Below are 27,245 nucleotides of genomic sequence, written 5' to 3'. Positions count from 1 at the left end.
GGAGGGTAAAGTGTAAGAGCGTTCTGCTGCTCAGTCACATAACGGTGTAATAAAAGGCAGGAGCTTATAGTGGAGGGCCTCCATTACCCAAGTGTTCCACCACGGCACACCTAAAAGTCAATAGTGACCCTTCAACAAGCCTTATCACATGACTTAGGATAAAAAGCCAAGACCAGAAACTCAATTTCCAGACACTGTGTTTCGGGGTACTGCCCCTCCTCAGTGCAAAGTGTGAGTTCTGGTTTGCTTGGATGAGAGGCGTCAGACCGGTATCTAGTGGTACTATTTCTCCTTGCGGAGAGTGACATGTTAACTCATGTGATAAGGCTTGTTAAAGGGTCCTGTAGGTGGCACTAGAGTTCCCGTCCTCTTCCTCTCCGTAGAGACAATTTGCATATTTCCCAGAGGAGCATTGCGGCTTTAAAAGTCTCTTCACCTGACGTGCTTTACACGTCACTCTTACCCCTTGGATACCGGTCTGACGCCTCTCATCCAGCCAAACCAGAACTCACACTTTGCACTGACGATGGGCAGTAACAACACACTGTCTGCAAATTGAGTTTCTGGCTCTGGCTTTTTATCCTAAGTCATGTGATCAGGCCTGTTAAAGGGTCACTATTGACTTGTAGGATTGCTACTTCCTGCAGGTGGCACTAGAGTTCTGGTTCTCTTCCTCTCTGAAGAAACAATTAGAATATTTCCCAGAGGAGCATTGCAGCTTTAAAAGTCTCCTCAATTTGACATGCTTAACATGTCGCTCTCCGCAAGGAGAAATATTACCCCTAGACCACGGCACAAAAACGGGTCATTCCTAGTACACGACCTCTAGCAAAATCCAACCACAGTACAGTGCGCATTCACCCTAGCGGAGCACCACACTAGTACCGCACACATCTCCTTGCTCTGTCCTGCCCCATTTGGGAAAATAATAATTTCTAGCTATTTACTATTTTTTTTCTTGGACCGAAAGGAACAACCGTGCAAAACGAAAGGCAGAATGTGAGACTAGGACGGAACACAGAGTTTGCAACATCAGCCTTAAAGGGGTTTTTCCATGAACAAAAGTGCACTTTAAAAATTGTCTGTGTCTGACCGTGTACGGGACGTACCACATCTCCTGGGCGGGGGAGGAGCAAAAGACAATACAGACATTACAGCCGGGGATCACAGAGGATTCATTTTGTGAGGTAAAATATTTCCCTGCCTGTTTTTAATCAATATTTTACCTCACAAAATGAATCCTCTGTGATCCCCGGCTGTAATGTCTGTATATTCTTTTGCTTCCTCCCCTGCCCAGGAGATGTGATATGTTCCGTACACAGTCAGACACAGACAATTATTAAAGTGAACTTCTGTTCATGGAAAAAAAACCTTTAAGCTTCCATACACCTCAGATAGCTGTGGCCCAATGATAGATTGGCTGGTAGCCATATAGGCCATTTCTCCCATATGCAGGAGCGTCCTCTATGATACAGCCAGTGCTACACTCCTCTGGCAGCAGCCTACTTCTAGAGAACAAGAGAGTCAGTAGTCCGTAATCAGTACTGAACCTCATCTCCCCGACAATCATCTATACCTTAGCGGTCGCATGACCTGTCACATGACTAAATGACGTCATGGAAGGTCTTTTTACACCACCGCGAGCTGCCGGGGAGCCAGGACGCATCGTACAGGAGACTGGGGGACATCAGAAGGTGAGTATAATGTATATTTTTTATTTTACAATTTTTTTTTTTTTTTTTTACAGGTACTATGGTACCCGAGTCGGGTGAGAGTCTCCCCTTCTCCAGACCCGGGTACCATCCGCACATTGAATCGCTTCATATCCGCATGTGCACATGTAGCCATGCGGATATTAAGCGATACAATGCAAGTCAATGGCGGCTATTACGCTGCGTATCCGCAAAATTAATGGACATGCTGAGGATTTTTCCTCAATGATAATCCGCAGCGGAAATTTCCGCAGCATGTGCACAGCACATGCGGATTATCATTGGGGACCATGGGGCACGTATTACCAAGCGTTTTTTAAGCGTTTTCCCTGCGGAAATTTCACGGCAAAAACGATTGAAAAACGCATAGTGGGCACGCAGCCTTAGTCATATGGAGAGACCCGGGAGGGACGGAGTGCTATTTTGCCTCTTGGAGAACAAATTATTGCAGAATAGTTTGCAGACTCCAAATGCACAGCCCCTAAGTGCTAGAAGAGCAGAATCCCAGCTCAAGTGATCCCATTTTGGAAATGATACCCCTTTGGGAATTTACCTACAGGTGTAGTGATGATTTGACTCCATGGGTCTTTTCCAGAAACCAGCAGCAGTGGATGTTGCGGAGTGAAAATTTCAAACTGCAGTTGAAGTGACCAGTACGCTGTAGTGACCAGTATACTGTAGTGACCAGTACGTAGTGCCCAGCTCATGCTTCTGGAGACATGAACCTGTAAATTAGGCAAGCTCTCATCGCTACAGGAATGCCAAACATGTGGACCCTAAATGTAGTTAGGCACATTGTGGGGCTCAGAAGGGATGGAGACATTTGGATTTGGGAGCACAAAATTTTCTGTATTTCTTTTGGGGGGCAAGGGCCATTTTGCTTTTCCAGAGCCTTTGTGCTACCAGTAACTTGGAAGTGCCTTATATTTTCAACAGATAACGGACCTGAGTGGGGACTTGCTTTTTTTTGAGGACCGAGTTGAAGCTTTTATTGGGAACATCTTGAGTATGTGACATTTTTTGATCGCTTTCTATTCCGTTGTTTGGGAGGTAAAATGAACAAAAAACAGCACTTCAGGATTTGTTTTTTTTGAGAGGTTTTGCGTGTGGTAAAAGTGATAAGGCAGCTTTATTTTTCGGGTCAGTACGTTTACAGCGATACTACATTTATATATTTTTTTATGTTTTGGCGCTTTTACACAATAAAACTATTTTATAGAAAAAATATTTTTTTTTGCATCGCTTTATTCTGAGAGCTATAACTTTTTTATTTTTCGGCTGATGGAGCTGTATGGCGGCTTTTTTTTGCGGGACCAGATGTTTTTTTCAGAGGTACCATTTTAATTTCCACTTGGCTTTTTGATCGCATTTTATTCCACTTTTTGTTTGGCGATATGATTAAAAAGAATAGTTTTTTGCTCAGTTTTTTTTTTTTTTTTTTTTTTTTTACGGTGTGCACAGAAGGGGTTAATTAGTGTGACAGTTTTATAGATGGGGGTTGTTCCGGATGTGGCGATACCAAATATGTGTATTTTCTTGTTTTTGCATAAATATATGGATTTATTGGTTTAATATTTTTTTATTTTGTGATTTTATTTTTTACTTAGTCCCTGTATGGGACATCAATTTTTATTTTTTTGATCACTGGTCTCATGCAATGCAATAGACATGTATTGCATTGCATGAGAGCTCTGCTGACAGTTTTACCCGGTCAGATCTCCTGCTAGACTTCAGCTGCTGGCTGAGCCTAGCAGGACACCCTACATGGCAGACCCAGCGGTGGTCATGTGACCTCCGGCTGCCATGACAATGCCAGGTCCTCTCAGGCATCAGGGGGGCCGTCGGAAAGGTAAGTGGACGACCCCCTCTCCTCTCACTATCTCCTAAATGCTGCGATCGCTATGGATCGCAGAATCTAGAAGATAGTAAAGGGTTAACATCATTGGGACCTGATCTTATCAGGTTCCAATGATATCCCCAGTCAGAACTACTGCTCTGCACTGCACCCGCAGTGTATGCAGGACCCTGGGAGTCCTGAGTGCTGTGGGACCACCAACCGTTTATAAAAGTCGGTGCTGACAGAACTCAGGCAGCGCCGACGTTTCTATACAGTGGGCAGTCGGGAAGCGATTAAGCACTGAATGCAGGCGAGCAACCGGCCACATATGGCTTGTTTTTTGTGGGACGAGTTGTAGTCATAATTGACACCATTGTTATTACTATTCAATGTACTGGAAAACAGAAAAAATTCCAAGTGGAATGAAATGTTGAAAAAAAAATACAATTGCGCCATTGCTTTTTGGATTTCCTTTTTCCGGTATCCAGTATATGGTAATATTATCCGGGTGGTAGGATTCTTCAGGTCAGTACAACAACACCAAAATTACATCTTTTTTTATTTATGCGGTGAAAAAAAATTCATCATTGTCCGAGAGTCGGAACGTTTTGATTTTTCTTTTGAGCTGACAGTTGCACTCTTATCAACTTGGGATACATACAATGCCATGAAAGTTTTTTTTTCTTTTTTTAACAAGGAGGGCTGACCGACAATTCTGATGTTTTGATTTTTTTTCTTTCTTTACGTCATCTATCTTATGGGGGAGTTCATTTTTATATCTTGATTCACTGGACTTTTAACAAACGCAGAGATACAAATATTGATGGACTATCCTTAGGATAAGCCATGAATTTCCAATGGGTGGGGGTCCGAATCCCACCACCTCCAAAGATCAGCTGATTGAATGGGTAACGGCAATCCAGCGAGCTACACATCTCCTTCATAGCTCCCAGGAACAGCGCCGTACATTTTGTAGTGGCTGTGCCTGGTACTACAGTCCAGTCCCATACAAGTGAATTGCAATACCAGGCACAGCCACTACAAAACATATAAAGACAAAAAAGGGGGTGGGGTAGAAAAGCGCAGTGCTTGTGTGAACCTGTATGGAAGTAGAATATACTTGCAGATACAGTGGTCTGCTCACCTGAGTCCGTTGTGCAGACCGCACAACCCAGGTTAAACAGCTTCTGGCGCTGATAGCGCTGCCACGATGCCTTCAGTGTCTCCTCTGGATTAGCAGATGGAGCTTCCAATCATGTGATTCCGGGCGGGGTCACATGGGTGATGACATCATCGCAGGTCCTACAGGTCCTGCAGCTGAAATTGTATCCAGTTCTCTGCAGCTGAAATTGTATCCAGTTCTCTGCAGCCTCCAGCCACAACTCCCAAGGGAAAAGTGAACAGTGTGCAAATTGAAGTGGTCAGTGGGGCGCTAGAAACTGGATAAGGCGCTGGAAAAGGATAAAACAAACCTTTTTATTGAAGTTCTAATGCCCACAACGCGTTTCTGCAGCGGTCTGCTGCCTTCATCAGGTGGAGTTACACCTGATGAAGGCAGCAGACCGCTGCAGAAACGCGTTGTGGGCATTAGAACTTCAATAAAGAGGTTTGTTTTATCCTTTTCCAGCGGCTTATCCAGTTTCTAGCGCCCCACTGACCACTTCAATTTGCACACTACAAAACATATGGCACTGTACCCAGCAAACAATGAAGTGAAGGAGGATCTTGGTCCCTTCAATCACCTTGTTAGTAAGGGGGAGAAGGAGTCTGAGATTGATGACCTGACCCAAGAATAGACCATCGATATCAGCATCCTATAAAACTATTTAAGATGTTCTATCCTACATTTCTCACTTCATTTTTCTAGTCAATACTTCCATTAGAATTTATTAAATTTTTTTTATATTGACTGGTATTAGTGGAGGACATTGACAGTTCTACAGGAATTAGGAATTCACCATTTATAGTGATAAATTAATAAGTCGGATTTATGGACTTACCCAAATGTGGAAATAAATCTGAATCCAGTTGGTGCTTTTGCGTGCACAGTTTCATTAGTCTCTGCAGCCGGCTAACACAAGACGAGTACGTTGGTAAGGCAGAGGCTGTCACATGAATCCTGTCTGAACGTGGCGGATCTGAGGAGGGTGGAGGGGCAGGGTGTTGTCTCTTATTAGACAGAGTCTTTATTTGTGCTAGTGTGTGCGCTATGGGAGACGCTCCCTGTACTGGTAAGCTGGTGTTCTGAGGCTGAGGCGACGTACAAGCCAGGCTCGGCGCTAGCCCATTGGATTTCAGTGATGTTGGTGCCGGCTGCACTAGCATCTGCTGCTCTTGAAGAGACAGAGGTTGCAGCTGAGAAGGTGCAGGTTGAGGGCTAAAGTGCTCTTGATGAACTTTTATTATCTCTGTCTCTTTTTGCCGCTGCCGGTTCTGGGCCAACTTGCTCTGTAGTTTCTTTTTAATGCATGCGCCTTTCTTAATCTCTTCATCCTCCTCTTCAATCATGAAGGAGTCATCCAAGTCCGTCTCCAGGTAGTGGAGAGGAAGCCTGGCTCCAGGAGGGGAAAGCGTCATACCGTCCAGTCCATTGGGCATCTTCAAGGCCAAGGTGGGCACTGTTAAGCTGAAGGCCACAGTTTCCATTTGATGCCTAGGCTTTACTTCCTCCAGTGCATCATTCTTTTTCTTCCTTTCCTTTTTGGGGATAAACCCCAGTACCTGCAGGTGACTGTTGCAGTACCTTGCAAAAAGAAAAACAAATACATTAGTCCAAAATGCAGAATTAAAGCTCAGGACTTAACTGGGGTTTGGACATTAAGATTTTGTGGTCCAATTGGACAATCTGGTCATACATAGAAGATACTAACTGAGTCTGGAAATTGAAAGTACATGTCAAAAAATGTAAAGTCATGGAGAAAAAATAAAAAAATAGGACCCCTTTTCACAGAGTGTCTATTGTAAGTGGCAGCAAAAAGACTAAAAATAAAACTGCTAAGCAGAGAGAACGCTTGCAGGTTTTGGGATCCCCTGTACAAATTGTAAAATGCTACACTACATACGACCAATGGAGCTGGTCTGGAAATCAGTAGATACATGTAGGCCCAGGTTCCGACACTGAAATCACAGCAGATTGTCATTTTCCCTGCAGTGACGAATGAAGAACACATGGAGGATAACCTGCCAGATATACAAGTTAAAGGGGATGCCCACTACTCGGACAACCCCTTCTCAATCCCTAGGTTCCCCCCCCCCAGTAAAATAATAACACTTATACTGGCCTTCGGTGCAGTTTCCGTTCCAGCGGTGTTGGCACTAGCTCTCCCAGGGATCACATGACATTATGTCACGCCATCCCTGCAACCAATCAGCAAAGGCTTCACTCTCCTCTGCTTCAGACAAATCAAGAGGAAGCCACAGCTCTCCGTTCCTCCGGATGTCAATTCTGTCCATAGGAGAGGAAAACAAAGCCAGCACTGATTGGCATGCACGATGCCCGGGAGAGCCAGTGCCAAAATCGCTAGAACAGTGACAGCACCAGAGGAGAGTACAAATGTGTTATTTTACAGAGAGGGAAACATAGGGATTCAGAAGAGGTTGTCAAGAGTAGTGGACAGCCCCTTTAATGTCCAATCATGTAATTGGCGACAGGCAGAGTCTGCCAAGGTAAGAGATGTACTTTTATTATCAGCGCTCACATAAAAACAGAAGGTGGCAGGCTCCAGCTCTAATTTTCTCATGCCTAAAGCTGCATTCAGACGTAAGTGACAGGGAAGAATGGGCCACTTACCTCCGGTCCTCTGATTTCGGGATTGGATTAGTGCAACGTTGGCTATTATACTTGGCCACATATTCACATTGCTTGAAGGGGGCAGTCTTGTCCTCTAAAACGTGTCGGATACAGAAAGCGTAACCGTTGAGCCTTCTCTGCTTGCAGAGTTTGGGACTGTAGGAGCATAGGGGCTTATTGTCAACCTCAGAGAAGTGTATGTGTTTGCCTTCATACATCACGTGACTCTGTTCCTTGTGAACATCAGCTGGAAGAACAATGATTTGAGTCAACAGTGGCTCCATTGTGGGCAATGTCTTCATGCACCGTATGATATTGTTGCCATTAGGAAGTATGGCATCTTACCTGATCTCAAACTTTATGCATTTTATTGGCTTATCAGGTGACGTGCCCTCCAACAAGCCCTCTACAACAGGGAGCAAGGAAAGGTTCCCTGGAAAGATAAAAAAAAGAGGGAATAAATGTAAATGCCGTACATCAGAAAATATCACATTTTCTTGTATCAGAGTAAATTGGCAAAGAGTTTAGGTGTGAAAAAAGCTGAGAATATGCTCATCATTACATAAAAGGAGAGAAATAAGAAACAGTGTCCTGGCACTGTGGTCTGTGGAGCATAGTAACAAACAGCAGGGTATGCATCTCACTCCATCCAGAATCAATGTGAAGAGAAGTCAAAATGGGAAGAAATTCACTTTCTGTTCATCCTAAGAACATGCTGGTTGTATACGGAAACCAGAAACTAGTTAAACACGGCTGATAGGGATCAATTTACTAAGGAGTCAATAGAAACCAGCGTGAAGCCCAGAGCGGCATGTAGGTGACCGTCTATAACCCAGGCTGGATCAGCTGGCCAAGTTTCACTGGTAAGAAACGGCTCTAACACTACACATAGGGCACATGGAGAGGAGGCAGGGGCAGGTGGGACGCACAAAGAGGGGCGCAGGGGCAGATGGGGCGCAGGGGCAGATGGGACGCACGGAGAGGGGTGCAGGGGCAGATGGGACGCACGGAGATGGACGGAGGAGCAGATGGGGCACATGGAGAGGGGCGGAGGGGCAGATGGGACGCACGGAGAGGGGAAATGAGGCAGATGGGGCGCACGGAGAGGGGCGCAGGGGCAGACGGGGCACACGGAGAGGGGCGCAGGGGTAGATGGGACACATGGAGAGGGACGCACGGAGTGGCAGATGGGGCGCAGGGCTTTGGTAAAAAAAAAAAAAAAAAAAACACATTACCTCACTAATAGAGGAACAGTTCAATCAATTTCCAGCTGAGAAATCACAGAATTGGGCTACATTCACACATCCGAGTGTTACCATCCGAGAGAAAATTAGCAATTTTTTCTCAGGAGTCATCCATGTAAGTGCTTGTTCACACAAGCGTATTTTCGGTCTAAGTGCTGTCCATAAAAATAACAGACAGCACTAGGAGCAGGGTTATTCAATTTGCACTAGTTTCTTCCATACGTTGGATGACACTCAACCATTCAGGTCTATGGGTGTGTAAAAAAAAATAAAATAAAAAAAATTGGATGCCTTACGGAGCCACAACATAACATACGATTTTTACGGATACACTGCAATTCTGTAACATAGGAAACTGTAAATGATTAATAGCTGCTGTGTAAAAAAGCAGATTGTATACAGAGAGCACAAGAACTGCACAGGGATGACAAGTGAGAAAACAGTCCCACTTCCCTGGATGAGACTGAACGATTTTCATACGCCCATGTGAATCTACTCTTATACATCAGTTTTTTTCACTGAAGCAGGTAGACTTTCTGAACTTTGACTTATCCACCGATTCTTCACAATGTATCAGTTAATGATGGGTTAAATGTGGATGGAGCACTGACCTACAAAGTCTGTCTTCTGTGTGTCATCCGTTTTACACAAATCCTCACAGACTTTAATGGCAGAGTCTGATCCGCAAAACGGATGAGAACAGGCCCAGCTCTGAGTCTCATGGAGCAGAGACACGCAGCGGTTATTAATACTAATATGTGTACGGATCGCTGAAAGTCTATGGGTCAGTGTGCTGTCCGAGAAAATAAAACGGCACTGGGGCATTGCATGAATTCAGGCTGAGATTATCAGGGGGGTTGTTTTAAAGGGTCTATAACAATGACCAAAATTGTAATTTAGATACACTACAATAGAGTACCACAACTTATCATGGTTTGGCTTTATTTGGCCATATATAGTAGTTTGTACAAGTGAAGTAAATTGAACTCACTTACTTCAGCCACAAGGACAAAAAAGAAAAAACATAAAACTGCTTTGATGTGTGGTACAAATCACATACTGAAAATAGGAGTTGTAATTCCAACTGTGACATGTGAATACAGCAAGTAAAAGACTACATGCAGATTTTTTATTGTTTTTATAGGTGATGCATGGAAAAGGATTGCACTTCATCTGTAAGAACAGCCACGCTGAGAGTAGCTGCATGCTGAAGAACAGGCCTGGTTTATTTGGTTTCATTTAGATGGGACAATGGGAAAGACATCTTATTACTGACCCTGGACCAAGCAGGAGAAGATGCACAAAGTGTCCAGAGCCTCCTGATGAGAGTAGTAGTGCATACTGATAATCACGCGAGAGCCTCTCTGTCCCTTACGTCATCTCTAGGTAAACGCAATACCAATATTCAGCACCAGAGACTGTGTGTGAGATGGCAACCGGTGTGTCAGTGTGATGAGAGTATCCTTCATGTTCACACAGATTTTTTTTCCAAGTGGATCACCTCCAAAATCCATGTCCTAAGGTAAAGTGAGTGGCTAAAATGTGGCCGCTACATGATTAAAAGCAATGGCTGCAAGTACCTAGGAAATGCAAACCAGCCCTGATACCATATGTAAAAACTAAGGAGGCCTCACAGCAATGTTTCATTTTTAACCATTCACTATTAGATAAAAGACATATAACGTACTTAAATATAATATATATATATATATATATATATATATATATATATATATATATATATATATATATATATATATATATATATATATATATATACACACACACACAGTGCCTACAAGTAGTATTCAACCCCCTGCAGATTTAGCTGGTTGACACATGCGGAATTAACTTGGCATTGTGACATTTGTACTGTAGATCAGCCTGGAAGTGGGAAATGCTCTGCAGCAAATTTTGTTTTTGTTTTTTTGTTTTGTTTGTTTTTTTTTAAAAAACGTAAAAAGTTAATTCAGAGTGTCATTTATTATTCCACCCCTCAAACCACAAGAATTCTGTTTGGTCCCCCTAAAGTATTAAGAAGTAGTTCAGGCACCAAGAATAATGAGCTTCACATGTGTGGATTAAAGATCTCTTTTGCCAGCCTTTTCTGACTATTTAAGACCCTCCCCAAACTTGTGAACAGCACTCAGACATGGTCAACATGGGAAAGACAAAGGAGCATTCCAAGGCCATCAGAGACCAGATCGTGGAGGGTCACAAGGCTGGCAAGGGGTGCAAAACCCTTTCCAAGGAGTTGGGCCTACCTGTCTCCACTGTTGGGAGCATCATCCGTAAGTGGAAGGCTTATGGAACTACTGTTAGCCTTCCACGGCCAGGACAGCCTTTTAAAGTGTCCTCCCGTGCCGAGGCCAGGCTTGTCCGAAGAGTCAAGGCTAACCCAAGGACAACAAGGAAGGAGCTCCGGGAAGATCTCATGGCAGTGGGGACATTGGTTTCAGTCAATACCATAAGTAACGTACTCCACCGCAATGGTCTCCGTTCCAGACGAGCCCGTAAGGTTCCTTTACTTTCAAAGCGTCATGTCAAGGCTCGTCTACAGTTTGCTCATGATCACTTGGAGGACTCTGAGACAGACTGGTTCAAGGTTCTATGGTCTGATGAGACCAAGATCGAGATCTTTGGTGCCAACCACACACGTGACGTTTGGAGACTGGATGGCACTGCATACGACCCCAAGAATACCATCCCTACAGTCAAGCATGGTGGTGGCAGCATCATGCTGTGGGGCTGTTTCTCTGCCAAGGGGCCTGGCCATCTGGTCCGCATCCATGAGAAGATGGATAGCACGGCCTACCTGGAGATTTTGGCCAAGAACCTCCGCTCCTCCATCAAGGATCTTAAGATGGGTCGTAATTTCATCTTCCAACAAGACAACGACCCAAAGCACACAGCCAAGAAAACCAAGGCCTGGTTCAATAGGGAAAAAGTCAAGGTGTTGGAGTGGCCTAGTCAGTCTCCTGACCTTAACCCAATTGAAAACTTGTGGAAGGAGCACAAGAATAAAGTCCACATGAGACACCCAAAGAACCTAGATAACTTGGAGAAGATCTGCATGGAGGAGTGAGCCAAGATAACTCCACAGACCTGTGCCGGCCTGATCAGGTCTTATAAAAGATGATTATTAGCTGTAATTGCAAACAAGGGTTATTCCACAAAATATTAAACATAGGGGTTGTATAATAATTGACCCACACTTTTATGTTTAAAATTTAATAAAATTCAACTGAGCAACATAACTTTTTGGTTTGTAAGATTTATGCTTCTGTTCATAAAACCTACTCTCGTTTGCAGTTTGAAGGCTCTAACTTATTTGCATCTTATCAAACCAGCTAAATCTGCAGGGGGTTGAATACTACTTGTAGGCACTGTATATATAATGACCAAGACCTCAGATGCCAGCTGCATTGTGAGACAGGTAGGCCTGCAGTTCTACACCCGGAGACACTTGAGCAGTTGGAAGTCATCACCCTTTTTCCGTTACCTCCAGGCCATACAGACACTTCACACTTGGGCGCCTTCATTCTATTGCTGGCTAATTAGTTATGTAGTAATGGAGCAGATGGGATGGCGGCTACAATAATCGATTGGCCAGGGCACGGCAGGAGCATAGATAACTCCATGGCCTCCTCTCACTGCACAAGATCTATGAAGATACTGCTTCCACTGACTCCATTGTGATCTAGCCATTTATACACAATTCCTCCTGCTCCCTGCTCTACATGTAAGGCTGGGTTCACATTTCAGTCTGGGAACCATTTTGTAATGGATTCAGTTTAATACAAAAATGTAAAGGATTAAACACAGATGCAAATGGAAAAAAGTACCTATTTCTACAAGGATCCATGTAAAAATAGGAGACCTCTATTCACCATTTCCAATTTATTGAACTCCCTTTTCTTCCTTTTTTTTGTCTCGTGGTTTAACATTAAAAGTCAGAAATCCTTTAAAAAGTTGCACATTTGCTTTAAAATCTCCTCCAGAAACATTACTCCAGGGAGGACTGGAGTGAGATGTGGCAAAATAGAAGGAAGCATTTGGTAAAAGTCGCAGTTCATAAATCTGCAGGAAATATCTGGATAAGCACATTTGTTGATAAAAAAATGAGATTCAATTGTGTCGAGAATAAGGTATAAAAATACTAAAAGACACTAAAAAAGGGCAAATTACTCCAGAAGAGGGGAGAATCCGCAGTGATGATACGGGACAAGAATCTTTGAGAATGGATCTAACCGGATATCAAAGCATCTGCTTTTTTTTTTTACTGGAGAGGTCTATGAACAACTCTGCCCTGGGTAAGCACGATACTTAAAAACGGATCTGCAGGGACAGTTCCATTACAGCCTATCAGTCCATATAAAAGAGACAACACACGTATGAGAAAACTTGATGTGCAAGTACGCCCTTAGCCCACATTCCCATTTCCTTTTGTATTTCAGAGTTTCTGATCTGGTTCAGGTGTGGTAAAATATACATAAAAACCAGGGCTGTGGAGTCGGTAAGTCAAACCTCCGATTCCAACTCAGACTCCTCAATTTCCATGACACCGACTCCAACTCCGACTCCACAACTCTGACTCCCTCATACATGGCTCATGTTTAAGTGATAAATTTACTGTAGCACAGATTCATCTCAGCTAAAAGTCTAGACCCTTAGATCAGGAATAGGACATTTCATGACTTTCCCAAATTCTTATGAAAAAATATTCCCCACAAACTGCATTGAACTACTGTACCCAATTTATTATATATTTTATTTTATCATTTTATTCCGACTCCACCAAAATGGACACCGACTCCAACTCCACAGCCCTTATAAAAACATTCAATTTCAGGACCCATTGTTTTATTCTTCAGCTTGTGTCCGTTCTGTCTGCTATCTGAATTTTTTATTTTTTTTTTTGGGGGGGGGGGGGGGGAGACATTAAATCAATGTGTCCTGTACCCGACCATTTCATTTCCGCTTCTCCAAACAGATCAGAGTCATAGAAGTACAAACCCTAAAATAACCTAACCCCTTCCTAATTGTTTGTTCGTGACATATTGTACTTCATGATATTGGTAAAATTTCTTCTATATGACAGAAATTTGGCGAAAATTTTGAAAATTCCACAATTTTCAAACTTTTAATTCTTAAGCCCTTAAATCAGAGAGATATGTCACAGAAAATAGTTATTAAATAACATTTCCCACAAGTCAACTTTACATCTGTATAATTTTTTAATAATTTTTCCAACAAAATTTACAGAACCATTTTTCATTTTTAGGGACCACATCACATTTGAAGTGACTTTGAGGGGCCAATATGATAGAAAGTACCCAAAAGTGACACCATTCTAAAAACTGCACCCCTGAAAGTCCTCAATACCACATTCAAGAAGTTCATTAACTCTTCAGGTGCTTAACAGGAATTAATGCAATGTGGAAGGAAAAAAATAATTTTTAACAAAAATTTCATTTTAGCCCCAAATTTTTTAGTTTCAGAAAAAGTAACAGGAGAAAATGGTCCCAAAAATTTGTTGTGCAATTTCTTCTGAGTACACCGCTACCCATATGTGGGGAAAAACTACTGTTTGGGCGCACAGCAGGGCCCGGAAGGGAATGAGCGCAAAATTAGCTGGAATCTAGAGCGGACGCCATGTCGCGTTTGGGGAGCCGCTGATATGCCTAAACAGTGGAAACCCCTCACAAGTGATGACATTTTGGAAACTAGACCCCTCAAAGAATTTATCTAGACAAATGGTGAGCATCTTGAACCCACTGGTGCTTCACAGAATTCTATGTTGAACTGTGAAAAAATATATATATATTTTTCCCACAAAAATATTACTTTAGCCTCAATTTTTCTCATTTTCACAAAGATAGCAGGAGAGAAAATAGACCCCAAAATTTGTTGTGCAATTACTCCGGGGTACGCCAATACCCCATACACACGTGGTCAAAACTGTTGGTACCCCTCGTTTAATGAAAGAAAAACCCACAAGGGTCACAGAAATAACTTGAATTTGACAAAAGTAATAATACATTAAAAATCTATGAAAATTAACAAATGAAAGTCAGACATTGCTTTTCAACCCTGCTTCCACAGAATTTAAAAAAAAAATTAAACTCATGAAATAGGCCAGGACAGAAATAATGGTACCCCTGAAAATAATGTGACAAAAGGGACATGTTAAATCAAGTTGTGTCCACTAATTAGCATCACAGGTGTCTACAAACTTGTAACCAGTCAGTGGGCCTGTATATAGGGCTACAGATACTCCCTGTGCTGTTTGGTGACATGGTGTGTACCACACTCAACATGGACCAGACGAAGCAAAGGAAAGAGTTGTCTCAGGAGATTAGAAAGAAAATTCTAGACAAGCATGTTAAAGTTAAAGGTTATAAGACCATCTCCAAGCAGCTTGATGTTCCTGTGACTACAGGTGCACATATTATTCAGAAATTTAAGATCCATGGGACTGTAGCCAACCTCTCTGGACATGGCCGCAGGAGGAAAATTGATGACAAATCAAAGAAACGGATAATACGAATGGTAACAAAAGAGCCCAGGAAAACTTCTAAAGAGATTAAAGGTGAACTTCAAGCTCAAGGAACATCAGTGTCAGATCGCACCATTCGTCTTTGTTTGATCCAAAGTGGACTTCATGGGAGACGACCAAGGAGAACACCATTGTTGAAAAAAAATCATAAAAAAGCCAGACTGGAATTTGCTAAACATGTTGTCAAGCCACAAAGCTTCTGGGCTGGGAGAATGTCCTATGGACAGATGAGACAAAAATGGAAGTTTTTGGCAAGGCACATCAGCTCTATGTGCAGATGGAAAAATGAAGCATATCAACAAAAGAACACTGTCCCTACTGTGAAACATGAAGGAGGCTCCTTTATGTTCTGGGGCTGCTTTGCTGCACCTGGCACAGGGTGTCTTGAATCTGTGCAGGGTAGAATAAAAATCTCAAGACTATCAAGGAATTCTAGAGAGAAATGTGCTGCCATGGGTGTGGTGAATATTCATGGCCTTTAATAGCGGGCTGACGCAGTCCCGGCGTGGGGAGCAGTGACTGTACCGGCACAGAGCGTGACACAGCGCTGGAGGTGAGAGGAGGGGAATATGAAAGTTTATTTTTTTTCTGTGCAGCATGAGGGGGATCAGAGGGTGCCAAGTATACCAGGATGAGGGGGCCATACATACCAGGAAGAGGGATGAGGGCCACATATAACAGGAAAGAGGGGGCCATATATACCAGGATGGGGGATATGAACAGAATTAGGGGAAATTACCCCTATAACAGTGACAGCAACAGACCCCCTCCCCCTTAACAGGGCATCATGACCACATTTTCTGCTTAATTTTTTTTCTATTTTCCTCCTCTAAAACCTAGTTGCGTCTTATGGTCCAGTGAGCATTATAGTCCGAAAAATACGGTACATTTTTAAACGTAAAAATTTTTTTAACCCCAGATTTTACATTTTCACAAGGGGAAATAGGTAAAAGTAGAACCAAAATTAGTCACACAATTCCTGCTGAACGTAGAAATACCCCCATAAGTACAGTAGTGCTTTGCCATATGGCGAGACTCAGGAGGGACGGAGCGCCAGGCTCCTGGAGCGCAGATTTTCCTAGAATAGTATGCAGACTCCATATACAGAGACCCCAAGTGCTAGAAGAGCAGAAGCCCCCCCCTCAAGTGACCCCATTTTGGAAATTATCCCCCTTTGGAAATTTATCTACCGGTGTGATGAGGATTTTAACTACATGGGTGTTTTCAAGAAACAAGCAGCAGTGGATGTTGCAGAGTGAAAATTGCAAACTGCCATTGTAGTGACCAGTAAGTTGTAGTGCCCAGCTCATGCTTCTGGAGACATGCACCCATAAATTAGGCGGGTTCTCATCAATACAGAAATGGAAAACATGTGGACGCTAACTGCGGTTCAGGCATACTGGGGCTCAGAAGGGAGGGGGCATTTGTATTTGGGAGCACAGAATTTGCTGAATTTCTTTTGGGAGGCAAGAGCCATTTCGCCTTTCCAGAGCCTTTGTGCTACTAGTAACGTGGACGCCCCTATATTTCTGTTAACAGATGACGGACCTGAGTTGCCAAACAGGTGCACATGGACATCTCGAGTACTCTTTTTTTTTTTCCCGGTCCCAGAAATATCAGGATGTGTGAAACCGGCCTTACGCTGGACTCCATCTGGCCTCTGTTCAGCGGTGTGTTTTTTTTTTGTTTGTTTTTGTTTTCTTTAAGAGGTTCACAAAACTGTGTCCGACAGAACTTTTATACACGCCTAAAAAGATGGACACCGTGGGATCACAGGCTAGACAGCATCCACAGTGCCTCCATCTGCCTCATTATACGGAATCTTCCGCCAGGGGTTCTGTCTGAATCACTTATTTCGGCGATTTACATGGAAACCCCGATGTAAGTGCTCAGCGCAGGATAATTGTGAACAGAGCCTTACTGCAATCTTTGGGAGGCAGAATGAACAAATCAGCAGCAGGGGAAGAACTGGTTTTATTTTATTTTTTTGCTGTTCCTCATGCGATATAAGTGATTATATTCCTCGGGTTGGTGCGACTACAGCGATAACAGATTTATATCGTGTTCTTATGTTTGGCAGCTGGCAGCTGTCACACACTAAAAAATTTTTATTTTTTTTTCGCAAAGACTAGTTTTTGCATCACCAAATTTTGAGAGCTATCATTTTTCCATATTTCGGCCAACAAAGTCATGTGAGGGCTTGTTTTTGCGGGACAAGTTGACATTTTTATTGGTACCATTTTCAGGCACATGACATTTTTTGATCGCTTTCTATTTCGATTTTTGGGAGGCAGAAAAAACAAGAACCAACAATTCAGGAATTGTTTTTTTTATGCCTTACGCGAAAAGTGATAAGGCAGCTTTATTCTTCGGGTCAGTATGTTTACAGCGATGTTACATTTATATATTTTTTTATGTTTTTGCGCTTTTACACAATAAAAACATTTTTTTTTTTTGCATCGCTTTATTCTGCGAGCTATAACTTATTTTTTTTCGATGATGCCCCCTCTCACATTCCCATCATTTCGGCAGAGCTTTTGGAGCAGAAACTCCGCTCAGTTTCTGCTCCAAAACCTGTTAACCGCTTCCAGACCGCCCACTGTACATAAACGTCGGCGCTGCCTGGGCTCTCTGCAGCGCCGACGTTTATAAACGGTCGGTGGTCCCGCAGTCCTCAGGACCCCCAGGGTCCTGCAAGTGCTGCGGCCGCGGTGCAGAGCGATAGCTCTGACAGGGGACATCATCGGGACCTGATTGGATCAGGTCCCAAAGATGTTAACCCTTTGCTATCTTCTATATGCCGTGATCTATAGTGATCGCGGCATTTAGAAGATAGTGAGAGGAGAGGGGGTCGTCCACTTACCTCTCCGAAGGCCCCCTGATGTCTTACAGGACCTGCCGTTGTCATGGCAGCCGGAGGTCACATGACCTCCTCTGGATCTGCCATATATGGTGTCCTGCTAGGCTCAGCCTGCAGCTGAAGTCTAGCAGAAGACAGACCGTGGGAAACTGTCAGAACAGCTCTCATGCAATGCAATACATGTCTATTTCATTGCATGAGAACAGTGATTAGAAAAATAAAAATTAATGTCCCATACAGGGACTAAGTAAGAATGTAAAAAAAAAAGTCTAAAAAATGTTTTCAAACTGTTAAAAAAAAATAAATAAATAAATCACAAAATAAATTAAAAACTAATAAAATATTAAACCAATAAATCCGTATATTTATACAAAAACAAAAGAAGTACACATATTTGGTATCACCGCGTCCGAAACAACCCGATCTATAAAACTTTCACATTAATTAACTCTTTCTGTGCACACCGTAAAAAAAATAAAAATAAAAAACAAAGCAAAAAAATCTATGCTTTTTCATCATATCGCCAAACAAAAAGTGGAAAAAAATGCGATCAAAAAGCAAAATGGAAATAAAAATGGTACCGCTGAAAACGTCATCTTATTCCGCAAAAAAAAGCCGCCATACAGCTCCATCAGCCGAAAAATAAAAAAAGTTATAGCTCTCAGAATAAAGCGATGCAAAAAAAATATTTTTTCCATAAAATTGTTTTATTGTGTAAAAGACCCAAAACATAAAAAAAAATATACAGTAAGTGTAGTATCGCTGTAAACGTAGTGACCCGAAGAATAATGCTGCCTTATCACTTTTACCACACGCAGAACGGCATAAAAAAAAAACTCAAAAAACAATTCCTGAATTGCTGTTTTTTTATTAATTTTACCTACCAAAAAACGGAATAGAAAGCGATCAAAAAATGTCACGTACCGAAACATGGTACCAATAAAAATGTCAACTCGTCCCGCAAAAATCAAGCCGTCACATGACTGTCGGCCGAAATATGGAAAAATTATAGCTCTCAAAATATGGCAATGCAAAAACTAGATTTTGCAAAAAAAGCGTCTTTTAGTGTGTGACAGCTGTCAGTCATAAAAGCCCGATATAAATCTGGTATCTCTGTAATCGCACCGACCCGAAGAATAAAGCAATCTCATCACTTATACTGCACGAGGAATGGCGTAAAAAATAAATAAAACCAATTATTCACCTGCTACTGATTTGTTTATGTCTCCCAAAGATCGCAGTAAGGCTCTGCTTACATTTATCCTGCTCTCTGCACTGAGCACTTACACCAAAATTTCCGTGTAAATCTCTGAAATACGTGATTCAGACGGAAGATTCCCTGTAATGAGGCAGATATAGGCCACTGTGGATGCCTTCTGACCTGTGATCCCACGGTGTCAGTTTTTTTAGGCGTGCATAAAAGTGCGGTTGGCCACAGTTTTGTGCACTTCTGAAAAAAAGGACACCGCTAAACAGAGGCTAGACGGAGTCCAGAGTAACTCTGCTGCCTCATTACAGTGAATGGATCCCGCAGGGGTTTCATCTGAATTACATCACTTGGAAATTTAGATGGAAACCCCGATGTAAGTGCTCAGCCTAGAGCGCCGGATAAACAATATGTAAAATGTTCCCAATAAAAGCTTCAACTCAGTCCTCAAAAAAAGCTAGTCCCCACTCAGGTCAGTTAAAAATATAAGGGACTTCCAAGTTACTGGTAGCAGAAAGGCTCTGGAAAAGCAAAATGGCCCTTGCCCCCCAAAAGAAATTCACAACATTTTGTGCTCCCAAATCCAAATGCCTATTCTACAATAATTTGTTCTCCAATTGTCAAATAGCACTCCATCCCCCCCAGATCTCGCCGTATGGCTGAGCGGTACGATACAGCCACATATGGGGTATTGACACTTTTAGAAGAAATTGTGTGACACATTTCGGCACCATTTTTACCCATTGCCCTGTGTGAAAATGTAAAATCTGAGGGTGAAACATTTTTTTTGTGGTAAAAATAGAATTATGTTTTCTTCACTGCCCAATGGTATAAATTTAAAAATTAAAAAATGCTCACTACTTCCCTAGATGAATTCCTTGAGAGGTGTAGTTTACAAAATGGGGTCACTTGTGGGGGTTTCTGCTGTTTTGGCATGTCAGCGACTCTTCAAATGTGACATGGTGTCTGCAACCTATCCCAGCCAACATAGCGCTCCTTTCTCTTCAGAACCCTGCCGTACACCAAAGCAGTGGTTTTCCCCCACATATGGGGTATCGGCGTGTTCAGGAGAAATTGCACAACAAATTTCATGGTGCAATTTCTCCTGTTACCCTTATGATAATGCAAAATTAAGGGATGAAAAACATTTTTTGTGGGAAAAATGAGAAAATTTTATTTTTACGGCTCAATATTATAAACTTCTGTGAAGCACCTTGGGGTTCAAGGTGCTCACCACACATCTAGATAAGTTCCCTAAGGGGTCTAGTTTCCAAAATGGTTGTCACTTGTGGGGGGGTTTCCACTGTTTAGGCACATCAGGGGCTCCCCAAATGCAACATGGCGTTAGCTAATTATTCAAGCAAATTTTACATTCAAAAAGTCAAATGGCGCTCCTTCCCTTCCAAACCCTGTCATGCGCCCAAACAGTGGGTTCCCCTCACATATGGGGTATCAGCACGCTCATGAGAAATTGCACCACAAATTGTGTAGTCCATTTCTTCCTGCGCTCTGGAGCAAAGTGGTTAAAAAAGAAACTCTGTGTGAAGATTCCAATACTTTACCCTACCCTGTCAATCTACTCCCTTATAAAAAAATAAATAAATGGAAGTTTGTGGTCTGTATCCACACTGCCAACTGATGAAGTAACGTAAAATGCCAGAGAATGTAAAAAAGGTTTTTTTGCATTATCTCTGTTACAGCATCAGTTGGCTGCGTGGATACAAACCACAAACTTCCATTTTTTTTTTTTAGATTTCTCTGGTGAAATCACCCGTGGATCTGCAGCAGCGGCACAACTTGGGAACAGGTCAGGTTTAATACTATCCTTGATAATTATTACTGGATAAGCCTCTATTTTTTGCACTTTTTTCTCTTCAGCCGTTTATATAATCCACTCCCTTGCCACCTCTTCCTTGGTTTTCTAATAGACATATGAGCACTGCAGCCAATCCCTGGCTGCAAAACTGACCTCAGAGGTGTCCAGAGATTGGCTGCAGCAGTCATATGTACATATGAAGCAGTCAAAAACATTGATTTTTTTTTCAAGTAAGTGTTTCAGAAAACTCCTTTCCTCTTGTTTTTTCTTTATTTTTAAAAACTCTGAAGCGCCGCCGGGCTCCCGCCACACTTACAGTGAAACATTTAAACTGAATAAAACAATTCAAAATGAGGTAGTGCTCTCAATCAGGGTCCAGAATGCATAGGATATAAGAAGCATGAGAATCTGTCAGAAATATCTAGCCAGGATAAAGAGAGTTAGAGCCATTTTGGGAGGTTTTACTGTACGTTAGTATCTCACAGCAGATCAGTTTTTCTCACTAGCACACCCAGTACATGTTGTAGTAACGTGATTATATGTGAGACACAACAAAGTGCTTGCATAGTATCAGGGCTGTGGAGTCGGAGTTGTGGAGTCGCTGTCCATTTTGGAGGAGTCGGAATCGGGAGTCAGTATTAAATAGACTGACTCCAACTCCTAAAATACAGTACAGACCAAAAGTTTGGACACACCTCATTTAAAGATTTTTCTGTATTTTCATGACTATGAAAATTGTACATTCACACTGAAGGCATCAAAACTATGAATTAACACATGTGGAATTATATACTTAACAAAAAAGTGTGAAACAACTGAAAATATGTCTTATATTCTAGGTTCTTCAAAGTAGCCACCTTTTGCTTTGATGACTGCTTAGCACACTCTTGGCATTCTCTTGATGAGCTTCAAGAGGTAGTCACCGGAAATGGTTTTCACTTCACAGGTGTGCCCTGTCAGGTTTAATAAGTGGGATTTCTTGCCTTATAAATGGGGTTGGGACCATCAGTTGTGTTGTGCAGAAGTCTGGTGGATACACAGCTGATAGTCCTACTGAATAGACTGCTAGAATTTGTATTATGGCAAGAAAAAAGCAGCTAAGTAAAGAAAAACGAGTGGCCATCATTACTTTAAGAAATGAAGGTCAGTCAGTCCGAACAATTGGGAAAACTTTGAAAGTGTCCCCAAGTGCAGTTGCAAAAACCATCAAGCACTACAAAGAAACTGGCTCACATGAGGACCACCCCAGGAAAGGAAGACCAAGAGTCACCTCTGCTTCTGAGGATAAGTTTATCCGAGTCACCAGCCTCAGAAATCGCAGGTTAACAGCAGCTCAGATTAGAGACCAGGTCAATGCCACACAGAGTTCTAGCAGCAGACACATCTCTGCAACAACTGTTAAGAGGAGACTTTGTGCAGCAGGCCTTCATGGTAAAACAGCTGCTAGGAAACCACTGCTAAGGACAGGCAACAAGCAGAAGAGACTTGTTTGGGCTAAAGAACACAAGGAATGGACATTAGACCAGGGAAATCTGTGCTTTGGTTTGCTGAGTCCAAATGTGAGATCTTTGGTTCCAACCACCGTGTCTTTGTGCGACGCAGAAAAGGTGACCGGATGGACTCTACATGCCTGGTTCCCACCGTGAAGCATGGAGGAGGAGGTGTGATGGTGTGGGGGTGCTTTGCTGGTGACACTGTTGGGGATTTATTCAAAATTGAAGGCATACTGAACCAGCATGGCTACCACAGCATCTTGCAGCGGCATGCTATTCCATCCGGTTTGCGCTTAGTTGGACCATCATTTATTTTTCAACAGGACAATGACCCCAAACACACCTCCAGGCTGTGTAAGGACCATTTGAGCAAGAAGGAGAGTGATGGGGTGCTACGCCAGATGACCTGGCCTCCACAGTCACCAGACCTGAACCCAATCGAGACACATTTTCAGTTGTTTCACACTTTTTTGTTAAGTATATAATTCCACATGTGTTAATTCATAGTTTTGATGCCTTCAGTGTGAATGTACAATTTTCATAGTCATGAAAATACAGAAAAATCTTTAAATGAGAAGGTGTGTCCAAACTTTTGGTCTGTACTGTATATACTGTAATAAATTGGGTACACTAGTTCAATGCAATTTGTGGGGAATATTTTTTCATAAGAATTTGGGGAAGTTACGAAATGTCCTATAAATGTCTGTCCTATTCCTGATCTAAGGGTCTAGACTTTTAGCTGAGATGAATCTGTGCTACAGTAAATTTATCACTTAAATATGAGCCATGTGTGAGTGAGTCGGAGTCATGGAAATTGAGGAGTCGGAGTTGGAGGTTTGGCTTACCGACTCCACAGCTCCTGTATAGTATAAAAGAAGGAGGACAGGATCAGATGCCATCTTGTCGGAGAAGGTACTTTCACTGTGATTTTTTGTCCTGCATCAAAGCCTGAAGGGGTTAAGCCACAAACATCATCCTACATACAACAAAATCAAAGCAGTGAGCCGGAGCAGAAGTTGGTATACGTGCAATGTGTAGGAGCACGCTCACACTGTGGCCATTACACAGACAAAACCCAAGAAGAAAAAAACAAACAAATACACTGGAGTAAGTACACACGTGGTCAAAATTGTTGGTACCCCTCGTTTAATGAAAGAAAAACCCACAATGGTCACAGAAATAACTTGAATCTGACAAAAGTAATAAATTAAAAATCTTTGAAAATGAACAAATCAAAGTCAGACATTGCTTTTAAACCTTTTCCACAGAATTTAAGAAAAAAATTAAACTCATGAACTAGGCCTGGACAGAAATGATGGTTCTTCTTAACTTAATATTTTGTTGAACAACCTTTTGAGACAATCACTGCAATCAAACGATTCCAGTAACTATCAATGAGACTTCTGCACCTCTCGACACGTATTTTGGCCCACTCCTTGTGCGCAAACTGCTCCAGTTGTCTCGTGTTTGAAGGTTGCCTTTTCCAGACGGCATGTTTCAGCTCTTTCCAAAGATGCTCAATAGGATTTAGGCCACTTCAGAATAGTCCAATGTTTTCCTCTTTGCCATTCTTGGGTGTTTTTAGCTATGTGTTTTGGGTCATTATTCTGTTGCAAGACCCATGACCTGCGACTGAGACCAAGCTTTCTGACACTGGGCAGCACATTTCTCTCTATAATCCCTTGATAGTCTTGAGATTTCATTGTACCCTGCACAGATTCAAGACACCCTGTGCCAGATGCAGCAAAGCAGCCCCAGAACATAAAGGAGCCTCCTCCATGTTTCACAGTAGGGACAGTGTTCTTTTCTTGATATGCCTCATTTTTCCATCTGTGAACATAGAGCTGATGTGCTTTGCCAAAAACTTCCATTTTTGTCTCATCTGTCCATAGGACATTCTCCCAGAAGCTTTGTGACTTGTCAACATGTAGTTTGGCAAATTCCAGTCTGGCTTTTTTATGATTTTTTTTTTCAACAATGGTGTTCTCCTTGGTCGTCTCCCGTGAAGTCAACTTTAGATCAAACAACAACGGATGGTGCGATCTGACACTGATGTTCCTGTAGCTTGAAGTTCACCTTTAATCTCTTTAAAAGTTTTCCTGGGCTCTTTTGTTACCATTTGTATTATCAGTCTCTTTGATTTGTCATCAATGTTCCTCCTGCGGCCAAGTCCAGGGAGGTTGGCTACAGTCCCATGGATCTTAAATTTCTGAATAATATGTGCACCTGTAGTCACAGGAACATCAAGCTGCTTGGAGACGGTCTTATAACGGTTACCTTTAACATGCTTGTCTAGAATTTTCTTTCTAATCTCCTGAGACAACTCTTTCCTTTGCTTCCTCTGGTCCATGTTGAGTGTGGTACACTTCATGTCACCTAACAGCACACTGAGTATCTGTAGCCCTATATACAGGCCCACTGACTGATTACAAGATTGTAGACACCTGTGATGCTAATTAGTGGACACAACTTGATTTAACATGTCCCCTTTGTCACATTATTTTCAGGGGTACCATCATTTCTGTCCAGGCCTATTTCATGAGTTTAATTTTTTTTTAAATTCTGTGGAAGCAGGATTGAAAAGCAATGTCTGACTTTCATTTGTTCATTTTCATAGATTTTTAAATTATTACTTTTGTCAGATTCAAGTTATTTCTATGACCATTGTGGGTTTTTCTTTCATTAAACGAGGGGTACCAACAATTTTGACCACGTGTGTAAATAAATAGTACATGTCAAAAAAGTGTAAAAGCCATCCCACCATTACAAGGTGTACCCAGTCAGGATGGTGTTATCTCTAGTATTAAAACCTCACCCTGTGTCAGCCAACCGCAATATAGATAGGGGCAGAGCAGGAATGGTCAGTGTGTAAACAAGTTGCAACACATTGTACGTATAACAACTTATGATCTGGCTCATTTCTTTAGTTTCTTGTACAAACGGGGGAGGCTCATTTTACATCGAGGCATTTCATCCATATAGCCTCCAATGAACAGGTGTCTAAACAATTGGGCCTGGGTTCTGCTCTGCCATTAACTATACTGTTGGCTGACAGAAGGTGAGGTTTAATATTAGAGATAGGACCTGATTGGGTACACCTTGTCACTGTGGGATGGCTTTTGTTTTTTTGGATCAAAGTAGTGTTAAAGTACCCATGTTATTTCCATGTATTATTACTATTTACTTACTACAGGGTATATGCTTATTGCATTTTTCTTGCCATCCTACGTACAGGAGAGGGGATGAATGCAAAATCACTGAGGGGGTCCTACACCTATGGTCCCACCCGTCTACAGTTAGGAAGCTGTACTTGGTTCTCTGTCATTCTCACAGACATTGAAAAAAGTGTAGTGGGAATGTGTGACGTCTACTGTAAAAGGGGACACTGTAAAAGGGGACACAGGACTCTTATTCTCCTGACTGGTGGGGAGGTCTCTGGTTATGCAGCCATCACTTATCCTGTGGATTGGGGATAAATGCTGTCCCTTTGATGGATTAACTGCGGGTCGACCTCAGTTACCTTCATCTATTAGAATTCCCTGGTACTGCAATCTCCAATGTATAAGTAGACGGCTGTGCTTGTTTTGCTTTCTAAAGCAATATTCTCAGGCAAGTGACTACATAGTCAGTAGCGCCTACGCACCGTGTATATTAAGCCTTTACCCTGTGTTTGGAGAACAAAATCTACCACAGGACCAAACCCTATTACAACGGAGAAGCAAAACATTCCCAAACATCTCAACCAATTCAGAATGGTAACCTTTTCCACTGATTATTTTTCTTCTCATTAGGCCACGTTCACACGTTCAGTATTTGGTCAGCTTTTTCATCAGTATTTGTAAGCCAAAACCAGGAGTGGGTGATAAATAGAGACGTGGTGAGGTGTTTCTATGACACTTTTCCTCTGATTGTTCCACTCCTGGTTTTGGCTTACAAATACTGAATGTGTGAACGAGGCCTAAGTGTAATTTACTATGGGCAAACATTCTGTTTGAGAAGCGGCTGAGAGTAATGGACAACAAGATCCTATCCCAAGAAGTAGTAGGTGTTATAATATTAGCAAAAACCTCCAATTAGAAATGTAGTATAGTTTTTCTGATTAGCTAAGTCTCTTTCCTCATGTGCAGGCATTGCAGAACCTTAGGTATCCATGGTTACGACCATCAGCAACTACCTAGCCGTCACTATATCAGTGGTTGTAACCATGGATACCCAAGGTCCTGCAGTGCCTGCACATGAGGAAAGACATAGCAAATCAGAAAAACTATACTACATTTCTAATTGGAGGTTTTTGATAATATTATTATTATAATAACACCTACATATTGGGATAGGATCTTGGAGATGGAAATATCCCTTTAAGTTTCTAAAAAGAGTGGCCACAATACAGCCCATATACAAGGGCTGTCATCCAGATTTTCTCAACTCCAGAATGACACTCATACAATGCTTTGGGAATTTGTTGTGTATACTGTGTAATAAACAAATGGACAGAACATGGCTTTAGAAGGACTTGGGGAGCTAGCCTTCTGGGGGCAAGGCTGGTGGTCATATTTCATATTAAGTCATCACACTTTATACACACATACAGGTACATCTCACAAAATTAGAATATCAAAAAGTTACCGTATTTTTCGGACCATAAGACGCACTATTTTTCCCCCAAATTTGGGAGGAAAATGGGGGTTGCGTCTTAGGGTCCGAACCTTACCGGATACTTGCGGTGG

At 42.2% G+C, this 27,245-nt stretch overlaps 1 protein-coding gene across 2 annotated transcripts in view; it reads right to left on the bottom strand.

The window, feature by feature from the left end:
* The window catches only part of INO80D (INO80 complex subunit D), an 85,625-nt gene that overhangs the window by 36,202 nt on the left and 22,178 nt on the right, over window positions 1-27,245 (bottom strand). Inside the window, exons 2-4 of one of the 2 annotated variants that reach the window (XM_073646395.1) lie at window positions 7,685-7,772; window positions 7,340-7,586; window positions 5,550-6,292 (exon numbers count right to left, since the gene is read on the bottom strand). In XM_073646395.1, the coding sequence (XP_073502496.1) occupies window positions 5,550-6,292; window positions 7,340-7,557 (961 nt within the window). In that variant the 5' untranslated portion in view covers window positions 7,558-7,586; window positions 7,685-7,772. Of the gene's footprint in view, window positions 1-5,549; window positions 6,293-7,339; window positions 7,605-7,684; window positions 7,773-27,245 lie in introns of those variants that run through there. The other variant, XM_073646394.1, reaches the window with a different exon arrangement.

This window comes from Phyllobates terribilis, unplaced genomic scaffold (genome assembly GCF_046119375.1).
Source record: "Phyllobates terribilis strain yellow unplaced genomic scaffold, ASM4611937v1 Scaffold_9__5_contigs__length_417890890, whole genome shotgun sequence".
Taxonomy (NCBI): domain Eukaryota; kingdom Metazoa; phylum Chordata; class Amphibia; order Anura; family Dendrobatidae; genus Phyllobates; species Phyllobates terribilis.
The sequence above is the reverse complement of the archived record's forward strand: the minus strand, read 5'-3'. Positions and strand labels throughout refer to the sequence as shown.